The sequence below is a fragment of the Rhipicephalus sanguineus genome, chromosome 11 (assembly GCF_013339695.2).
Source record: "Rhipicephalus sanguineus isolate Rsan-2018 chromosome 11, BIME_Rsan_1.4, whole genome shotgun sequence".
Classification (NCBI taxonomy): Eukaryota; Metazoa; Arthropoda; class Arachnida; order Ixodida; family Ixodidae; genus Rhipicephalus; species Rhipicephalus sanguineus.
Genome location: NC_051186.1, coordinates 120222807 through 120233632, shown reverse-complemented (window position 1 = coordinate 120233632; position 10826 = coordinate 120222807). Strand labels below are relative to the sequence as shown.

Below are 10826 nucleotides of genomic sequence, written 5' to 3'. Positions count from 1 at the left end.
TTTTTTCACATCCCCACAGCACATGATTTTGACTGGCCGAAATATTTTGGTCACAGTACTTACAATTTGGATCTACGAGTCCCCACGTAATATACGCCAATCTGTGCGGACACTTTCAAGTTTCTTTAATGGCTGACTCTGTGCTAAAACGTGTCCGCTGCATATTTTCCGAATTCCTTTAAAGGGACACTAAAGGCAAACAACAATTTATGTCAGAGTGAAAGCTCAATGTATGACAACGTCTAAAACGGCAGTATTATCAAGAGCAGTGCCCTACTTACCGAGAAATTAGGCTAAACGTATCACGCGATGAGCGCCACGTGTGGGACATTTTGGAAGTGATCCCGAGACGTGGGAGAGTCTGAATACAATTAATCACTAGTAATCAAACTAGCTGCAATGAAAAAGAACTTTCCGTGCAATCAAGAGACGTAACAAATGCTTCTTGTTCGTTTCTGTTTGATTTGTGGAAAAAATAACCTCTTTGGCGTTGCCATGGGGAACGGCGCGCGTGGGTCCAAAGTTCCGTTTCGCCGAACTGCGCTTCGCCCGGCGCCCTGCTTCGCTCACCCGGTCGCGTCTCAGCGGTAGTTTCGGTATCGCGTACTGCCGCATGTTTTTTTCACGCTCGTGAAAGTTGCTCTGACAGAAAGTTCGACAGAACGCCGCATGCATGTGATGTTGCCGGATGCCCGAATGGTGCACGCCGCCAGTGCACGCCGCCGCGCAGTAAAGGCGGGCAACGTTGGGCACGGCAACAGTGACGTGCGAAATAGCGCTTTCAGGCGGGTGATTTGAAGTGCGCTAACGCGATGCGGACCACTAAAACGTGATTTTATTTCAAAATAAGCACTTCCTTGGCAAAAAGTAGCACTACGAGGTTTCTGGACCGCTATTTCAACAATGAACGTCGACCTAATATTTGCCTTTAGTGTCCCTTTAATGACCAACGTGCATGCAATGAGTACGAAAAGTGCTCTTCGTGGCAACACTATTTTCATTCAAACATCTAACAGGAGAGGAGACCATCGATCGGACAAAAATGTCAAAGCGTGGTTCATCCCACTTAAAAAATTTACAGTGGCTTAGCTCGGCTATGCCAGGATATACGCAGCGTTAGCAAAGCTTCAGCTGATTATTCTTAGCTTTCCAGATTGTCTAGGATTATTAGCCTTCTTCTGTTCATTCTTCGTACGCTGAACCGCTAATTGCCAGGCAACTACTTCGGGATCCGATGAGATAAGCTTCTCGGCTCTTCTGCTCCGTTGAGCAGCATTTGCGCTCTCCTTCTCCATGGCGTATCCACCTGCAAACGCCAGTCGAGGCGCTATCAAGCGGCTCCAGCACAGTGTCAGGCGGCGACTGCACAGCAAAGGCGAATAGCTGCGCGCGCGCTGGCGCCAATACGTCTGCCAAGGCTACGACGTCACTCTGGAAAGCGCAGACCGGCGGTGGCGGAGTCTGCGCGCGCGCCGGCGCCAGTTTGTCTACCGCGGCTACGACGCCACTCCTCCTGAACCCGCAGGCGAGCCGCGCGCGGCGGTGTCGGAGAGCGCGTCAGATGCCAGCTCCGGTGACCAAGCTGTGTGACATCAGTGATCCTCGCGCATGCGCAGCATGGCTCATGACGCTCCACGCGAAATCGGCTCCGGCTAGGCAAGTGTAGCTAACGCTACAAAATATTACAGACCATGTTCCCGACGTGCTATCGAGGTTCCTGCCCTTGATGCAGAGGAAGTGTTCCACTGTGCACCGTTACCAGGGGCTGTTCGAAGCATCCGCCATACCTGAAAGACAAAGAAATGGCAACAACACACACGTTGGAGCAGTGGGAGGCAGGACTGTCCACCTCTGACCTGGCCGACCAGCAAGCGCTTATCGACCAGGTGTGAACGGGTGGCTAATGACAGTGGGGCCCTCGACTAAGGCTCTCCCCATGAGAATAATTTTTTGCTTCATTAATGCTCTTATGCTCTGTTTTCATGCAGTCAACATCCAATTGTTCAGAATTTTAACAAAAACAAAGGTAGGTAACTAGACGCATTGTTTTCGAGCAGATAGCCAAGGCCCTGCACATGGAGTGGGACACCTCGGGGACGGCCGACCGGTTCGAGCAGATGGCGTCCGACCTGTTCCGGGAGTTCGAGCGCGCCAAGATGCGCCGCATGGGACTCAGGATCACCTGTCTCATGGCGATGTTCTTCGATGAGTCGATACCCGTACACAAGGACTACTACAGGTGCGTGCCAAGCTACATCGTTGCAGATGTGCGTCAGCGTGTAGGATGAATGTCAGGGGCAGCGCCCCGATTTCCTTACTGGGGTGGCACCCTCGAAGTATGAGTTCATTAAGGGGGCTAGAAGGCAGGGAACCTTTGGTTGTGGTCTTGTGGCGCCGCTCCTGAGGAATGTATGTCGTAGTAGTACACGGTTATGGTAGCTTGCGTTATCTTAGCGCCGAAGACAAGGACACAAGCAGTAGGCACGAAGTGCTTTGTCTTGGCCTTTTGTCACTAGTCCTCTTGTGTGATCCATTTTTTTTTTTTTTTTGCTGGAGTACTTATAACGACAGAAACTTCATCTAGAACTTCTTGCTGGGTGAGAAAGTACGTACAAACACAGGAAAAAAACAAAGTACAGTGAAACCTCGGTGATACGAATCTCACGGGACCACCAAAAATCTTCGTATCATCCGAAATTCGTATCACGAGAAAGCATGGAAAATTAGCACGCGACAAAGGAAAGCTGGCGTACATTTTAATTTATTGTTTTTCAGGGCCGCAGCAACGTCAGGAAGAACCTTGAATAATTGTCAGTAAACTTTTTAGATGTCGACAATCATACCAGCACTCGTAAATATACGCGCGTATTTAATTAATGAAACAGGTGCGTTGTGGCACGCGACAGGAGTAGCCCCTTCCAAATTTTAGTATGCTTTCTTGCAGGACATTGGAGTTGTGCAGCGAACGTAAGAAACGAAGCGCCTTGACGCGATGGATAAAGGCTACAAAATTACAGGACCACGATCTTGCGTTATGATTTTGTTATCGCAGAGGTGTCAGGGATGTTTTTTGGGAGATTTATGGCTGTGCCCGCACAAGTGCGACCTCAACGGTCGCGAATGTTGACGTTGTGAGGCCCGACTCTTTCGCCAAAACCGTCCCCGCCTTCTTTCGGTCCTCGTCCACTTCTCGTGGGATGTCTGTTGCACGAGGAGGCACGTGTAAACACAATACAACGACAGCAGCCCGCGTCGACGCGTTCGAAAAAAAAAACGCATGGCGCTAATGTCTTCTGTAATCTAAACGCGAAGGCACACGGAGGCACACAAGAGCCTCGAAGATTCGCGCACACAATGTCGGAGGTCGTGACGCGTCTCTGAAAGTTTATTCTGACCATAAGAAAAGTGTTTTTCTTGCACCGTGATTCCGACGATTTGGCGGTGCGGCGCGCATGCCCACGCTTGCGTTCCCGCGCTCGCACGTGCTTGGCGCGTCTTCCGCGACAGCGCAGACAGTACCTCTTCGTGCCTGGGCGGTAGCGTACGTTCGTATCAAACGTCGCTGGGTGAAAATCGGTTCGCAAGAACCGTACTTCATTACATTGCAGGCCGATGGGCCTTGGCCGGGACCAACGAAAAATTCGTATCACCCCGAGATTCGTATGAGCTGTGATCGTATCACCGAGGTTTCACTGTAGACAGAAAGAGTGCAAAGTTCTTTCCTGTCGTTGCACGTTCTTTCCGCAACGCATTCTACAAAAAACTTGATCTAGTTGGTAAAAGTATTCATCATGACAGAGTGCATGCAAACACAGACACAGAACAACAAGAGAAGGAAACAACACGAGCGCCGACTAACAACTTTTTCCACAGCTGGGCGCCCTTTCAGTTGATCGTCGGTGCTTGTGTTCTCTCGTTCTCTTTGTCTGTCATTGACGTAGCCGGGGAGGGGAAGAAGGTGTCAACACCGCCTCCCCCCTAAGAAGCACATGCACGAGCCTACATAAAAGTTGGTTGACCCGCCCCCCTCCGAGGCTACGCCCCCGTATTTTGGGTTAGTGTTTGCACGCCCATCCTCTTTTATGATGAAAATATTTGATGCTTAAAAAAGAATGCCGCGAAATTGACAGCAGACTTTAGACACGCAATCAAACTTTTATCTGACACTTCGTTACCCTTTACTTTTATTATTATTATTATTATTATTATTGTTATTATTATTATTATTATTATTATTATTATTATTATTATTATTATTATTATTATTATTATTACTATTTATTATTTATTTATTTATTTATTTATTTATTTATTTATTTATTTATTTATTTATTTATTTATTTATTTCTGCAAGTGGGCATCTCTAGAGTTATGCTTTTTTCGAGAACATGTGTCCTTAAAGTAAAGCTTGTGATGAAATCTGCTGCGCACGCGATATATCGTCGCGTGCACCGTATCGCAGGCTGCAGGACACCATGTGCTACTTCATGGACCGGCGCGACTTCCGCAACAGCAGTGGCCAGAACCGGCTCACCATGGACGCACTGGCCAGGGCCATCAGCTCGTTCTCGGTACCCAGGGAACATGTGTTCCCTCCCGGCTCCGTGGGACCCGACACGCTCCTGGTACTGCTGACGTCACTGCGACTGGAAGGACGCTGGAAGAAGCGATTCGCTGTCTCCAAGGGCATCTTCCATCGGATGCCGGGTGAAATGACCAGCGAGACCAGGTGACTATGAGTATAACGCAACGCGTGTACTCACTATCCATCTATACATATACCACTAGTCTCAAGCTCACTTCAGCTGGCCGCAGTCACCAGTGGCGGAATGGTGAAGAAGGCTTGAGCGGCGGGAGGGGGCTGTTGAACAAAATATCAACGTTTGCCTTCTGGAAGAAGTCCTTTCCCATATCTCATATATGGGTCATTTTCGCAGGGGATTCGAAGCCAGGTTGCGGGAAACAGGTTGATACTGATCTGGCAGAATGACAGAAATTTGTACGCTGATTCTGGTACGCCGACACGTGATCGCATGGCGTGCCTCATGAAAAAAAAAGTACTTGAGGCTGCAGTCACGTTTGTGTAGCTCATGAACGTACTTATTCAGAAAAAGAAATGAAATAATACGGGACTAATACAGTCTTGTGCGGGCCGCGCGTTTGAGACCCCTGGAGTGCATCTTCCAGAGGTCTGCCAACGCCACGTTGTCGAATTTACCTTGTTACGCACTCCGATTGGCTCATAAAGTATGGATACGTATGTACGCAATTCCTGGGTGGCTCGGAACAAACACGTCGCCTAACTTTATACATGACGACGACCTTTTCCATCACTTCGTGTTGATGCCGACGGTCCATTTTCCCGTTTGATGAGGCACCCAAGGCTTTCGCCTTAATAAAATGTTCTAAATACCGCACTTCTCACAAGGCTTTCTACGCGCAGGGTTCCCACGATGCGTTGCACGGCTCCGTTCCGCACGGCCGAATGCGCCGAGCTGGAGGCGACGCTGGTCGAAGTGCCGTACGAGAATCCGCACAACTGCCTGGTCATTCTCCTGCCCACGGGTCCGGGCGGTCTCGCCAGCCTCGAGGAGAAGTTCAGCGCACCCCTCGTGCTGCGCTCCATCGACCGACTGCGGGACACCGGCGAGGTCGAGCTGTCGCTGCCAAAGTTTTGCATCAGGCACGTGCCAAATTCCAATTACGCATTTAGTGCGCAACTACGCATTTAGCGCGTTTAGTGCGTTAGTGCGAAAAAGTGATAAACGTTTGCTAGACGGAAAGAACTTGCATCGTGGAAGAATTCCAGTATTGCTCTGAATTAACCATTCCTGGGGATTTACTTGCCAAAATTGGCCAGGGTTTTTAGTTAGTGCGGTATTCCAATATACGCAAAGTGGTTTACGGACTACCGGGTTACCGGACAATGGTATCGACATCTTGTGACGCGGCATGCAACCACAATATACATTTTTCAAGCAATTCCAGAGCGTCCCGCGGGTGCGCGGAGAACTATGGGGAATGTGTGTACGCCGAGGGAGCCGGCTGTTCGGTCGCCCTAAGCTTGTTGGCGCTGTGTGAGCGTTGGGAGCACGAAACGAAAAAAAAAAAAAAACACGTCGCCGCTTCTTCACTATTCTTATATCGTAAATGCTGCACGCATCCGAACGCATATGCATGTATCTCTATGCATGAAATGCGAAAGGATTAATGAAGTGCAGTGTAGGTATTATCGAGCGGATATGTATTGGATGTAGCAGTTAAGCAGCATGCACATTATCGCGTGCCGATGCCGTCAAGACGTGCAATAATATGAGCTGGAGCAGTGAATTCATGTTTATTCGGCGATTACTTGGAGTACTTGTAATGTACGTAATGTGACGCATCGAACCGCCAGAGGTAAGTTTCTGCTTGAGCATTTAACGTCATGAACACCCCTGCGCTTGCCAACTGCATTTAGCCGCCATGGCCCTTAAGGACCCGTGAATCTAAAGCAAATAAAAGCATCAGTTCGGAGCTAACGAGCTACAGAGCGCACGACAGCCACTTGATAGATTCGACGTGGACGGCAACCGCTTTCGGCGGGGCGGCCATGTATTTCGGGCGCGCGAGTGTGCAGTTCACACCCGGTGTTCCGCTATACGCAAATCATTTTGCGCATACCGGAATACTGGACAGACTAAAACGCTCTACTAAATAATCTCTATTATCTCTACTATTAATCTCTCGTTGTGGAAACTTCGGGTTAATTTTGACCACAGGCGGTTCCTTAAAGTGCACATATATCTTTAAGTGTGCCGGTCTTCTTGCATTTCGTTCCCATCGAAAGTGGGCGCATAGTGTGTAAGCCGAAAACCGATCTTGTATCAGAAGCCTGTACCCAGCAGCGTATATTTTGAATCCGCCTTTTTCACGATGCCCCGGCGCATGCGCCCTTTCCCTAGGGGAAAACTCGCGAAACATCCCTTCATCTCGAAGGCTTTGCTTCTGGCAATACCGGTTGTCTCGGCCCCTACCAAAACGGCAAAGGGCAGCACAGGAAAATGAAAGAGGCGGATGCCGCCGTTGCTGTCACACGCGAGAGCTAAAGGTGAGGGGAGAAGGCGGGCGCCATTGGCGTGCGCTACATAGAGAGGGGAGTTCGTTGACGCACGTAGCGTAGCGGAGCGAAGTTCCACGTAGAACAGTTATACAGGGCTAATACTGACCCCTCGAACTCCCGTAGCCCTCCGCTACGGCGTCTCTCATAGCCTGAGTCGCTTTACACCATAAATACGGTATATACCTTACACCACGGTAATCTTTGCGCCCATCATTCGTCGCCACTGAAAACAATGGTGGGGCTTCGACCTGATCGCTGACAAAGCGCGATAAATATTAGCAACGAGAAACTCCTACGTCCATGACCCGAAAAACATCCGTTGTCGCTTTCTTGCGTCAAATGAAAGGCCAAGCCCTCATGAGCATAGGAAATGTACTGCTATGCGTGAGTGCACCGTGAAAAAGTAATTACAGTATGTTTTTGTAAGCTAGTTTCGCTTCCTACTGTACACTGACGTCACGACACGGTATGAGCTTCTCATCACGTGCTCACACAAGATATCGTGACGTTTCCATGGCCGCTCCGCAACGTGGCTCCGTTTGTGACGCACAAGCTGCCATTTTGAATGTTTTCGTAACGCACAAGCGGCCATCGTGGAAGCTTTGGCACCTGACGTCATTACAACTAGCCAGACTGCTGCTCGAAATCACCAGAGTTTGTATTGTTGCCTGACGTCAAGGTATTGTCGACGTCTGTAGGTGCGCCATGGGAAAATTGACTTTAATATCAAAATAAAATATCAGCATTTGCGGAGCTTCACACTTGCTCAGATCTGTCTCTGTATACACCAGATTTGTATGGCAGAGTAAACTCGCCTTCGAAAAAAGTTGTCAGTACTCCTTCAAAAGTAACATGGCCAGAATTTTTTTCGAGGTGGGGGTTTCAACCATGGTTTATGTATGTTCGTGCGTGCCCTTGTATGTGTGCGCGTATGTACACACATGCAAAATCGAAAAATTTGGGGGGGGGGGGGAGGGGCTCAACTTTCTCAACCCCCTCCAGGCGTCCTGTTGCGTGGCAACAGTACAATCGGCTGGGAGGAAAAAGAATAAAAAACTTGGAGGGCGCTTGGGCTTCGCCTTGAGGAGTAGAACGCGGTGGCGTAATTGGGCCCCGTGCGCATCGCCTTCTCAACTGCTAGCCGGGCTTGGTTCTCGGTGCATGCCTAAACTGTGCCGTAAGGAAGCGAACGACTGTGCGCGTAACATTGGCCGTTTCAAAGTATACTAGAATGCCTACTGCAAGTACAGTTGTTAAGTGCCCACTACGCCATAATTCTTCCTTTTGCGAATCAGCGAAGGGCCCACTACGCGTCCATAAAGCAACACGCGAACCTACGCAGCTGTTCACTTCGTTGATGCTTTTGCTGCTGATGATGATTAAATATCTCTCAGCGCTTTGTAATGGGAGGGTCTTTAAAACACCCACTCGTTGCGCAATTCCCATGTTTGGACGCCTGGAGCCATTCTAAGCTTCTGCCACACAATATTAAATGCATTAAGGAGACTACTTCCACTACATGACATTCATAAAGTGTTTTTTTTTTGTTTTTTCGAAGCAGTTTTAAGAAATAGCGTCGCTCTGTGGTAGAACACCTGCTTGCCACGCAGACGGTCCGGGTTCCATTCTGACTCAAACCGAAAGACTTTTATTATTTATTTTATTTGCATCTTTCTCGATTTTTCGGTCACGGACAAGGCGCTGCTTTTTCGCTCACAACCAACAATACCGACACCGACGCCGGAAATTCTGCGAAACAAGCGTTTTAACGCTATCGCTTTAAAAGATCACTTTCACCTTCGAGTCGTCCTATGCGAATGCGTAAGAGATCGCGTGACTTTTGTTAGCGATTCGATTGTGCGGCTTTCAGTTATCGCTGCAGGAGCCCACTTCGAACAGTACATCTGAATGCCGCGGCAACGTCGCGTTTACAGTCTCTGTCTTCGTCGTGACACGCTGTCCGTTGCCTGACGTTCCACGCGGCACGATTTCCGCAGGCAGGTTACCGACCTCACTCAGTTCCTTCCCTCGTTGGGAGTTCGCGAGGCATTCACGGCAGAGGCGCAACTGGACCGGCTCACTCCGGCCACCGACAAGGGCGTCCAGGTGTCCAGCGTCCGTCACGTGGCCACCGTCCACGTGAGCCAGGCCGGGGCTCGACCCGCGGTCCCGCAGACCGGCCTGTCCGCACCAGGACCTGCTGTCGCCAGGAAGATAGCCGTAGACCGGCCCTTCATGTTCCTCGTGCTCAACAAGAAACCCGACCTGGTGCTCCTTCTCGGCTCTGTCACCACCATCGCGTAACTCCGGGCCCGAGAAACGGAATAGTATATGTGCACGTGTACAATATATCGCCTCTGTGCGTATGCAAGCATCATCGTATGCCGCTACTTTCACAAATATTTCACGGTTCTCTTTTTAGGTATATTCCGGTGCTTTACAGCTATATTAATTGCTCTTTTCAGAATAATAGTCTGTCGAACTATCACACGGTTATTCGTGTCGTCCGCTTATTTTCGTTTGCGCAAAACGCTCAGCAATGTGCAACGCAAACTAATCGCACGAAATTGCACCGATGATGGCGTACTCACGCGGGATGCTCTTGCTGGCCACAATCACCCGAGCAATCTTTTGTCTTATGCAAGTTTCTTCGTTCTGTGGCAATTTTTTTAATGCTCGTATGCATGCGATATATTATGTATGAAATTGTACCATATGTCCACCTCATGCTATGCCTCTTCGTGGGCCTGTGAGGTCTTCATAAATAAATAAATAAGTAAATAAATAAATAAATAAATAAATAAACATCGGCTGCATAGTTCGTATTTAGCGCGAGCGACACGAAGTGCTCTATAAAGACATGTTATTGACATTTTTTTTATTATCTGGTTGCGCTACGCCTTATATAACTAATGCAACTGTGTACGCACACAGTTATTTCCTGTGAATATCTGCTAATTAACTCCAATGGTCATGCCTATAATCTAAAGGAAGTGTGTTAAATCGTCTGCACAATTCCATACAAAGAGGCCGAAATGCACCAGTGTCACGCACAACGGCAAGTTAATCTTCAAGAAGTCTGCTTTGAAAGCACGCACTCTCTCTGCACAGAGGCTTTACATACCTGCGACGCAGGTTTTTTAGCATTTCACGTTCAAACTGAGCCGTAAGATTACCCAAATACTTAACTTACAAGTCCAGGAATCTGCGTGTTGCGATTGAAAATGTGCTTTGCTCCAATGGTCTGGAAATACATTACCTATTTCGACATATAGTCGCGCTGGGCTGGTTGCAGCGCGTGCGTGTTGTGTGGAGTGGGATAGAATGCGGGCTCCTTAACTGTCTCGCATTTGCGCGGACACCTGATCTGTATCGCACGCGTCTGTACCGCGCGCGGACTCCCTGCAAGCGACGTTTTTGGTCTATAAGAAAAAAAAAATATGTGGGCAGCTTGCAAATATAGTAGTGCAAGACAGAAGTAACAGCGGAGCATGTTGTCGACCTAGATTACTAGCAAGGCTTTATTTAGCATTGTGTTATTAGCAAGGACTTAATTGGCAAGGTCTTAATTAGCATGATCCTGATTAGAATGATGCTAATTAGCAAGCTCCACTCTCTCTCTCTGTCTCTGTTCCTGTTGTTACTCCCCTTTTCTCTCTCACTCTATTTCTTTATCTTTCTGTTTCTTTCTCTCTTTTCTCTTCCGTTTATCTGTTCTGTGCTT

At 48.6% G+C, this 10826-nt stretch overlaps 1 protein-coding gene across 1 annotated transcript in view; it reads left to right on the top strand.

The window, feature by feature from the left end:
- The window catches only part of LOC119375343 (serpin B4), a 25627-nt gene extending 16221 nt beyond the window's left edge, over positions 1-9406 (top strand). The window contains exons 3-7 of the mRNA XM_037645521.1: positions 1733-1886; positions 2058-2239; positions 4463-4729; positions 5444-5683; positions 9100-9406. Coding sequence (XP_037501449.1) covers positions 1733-1886; positions 2058-2239; positions 4463-4729; positions 5444-5683; positions 9100-9406 — 1150 coding nt within the window. The remainder of the gene's footprint in view (positions 1-1732; positions 1887-2057; positions 2240-4462; positions 4730-5443; positions 5684-9099) is intronic.
- Positions 9407-10826: the final 1420 nt, after the last annotated feature.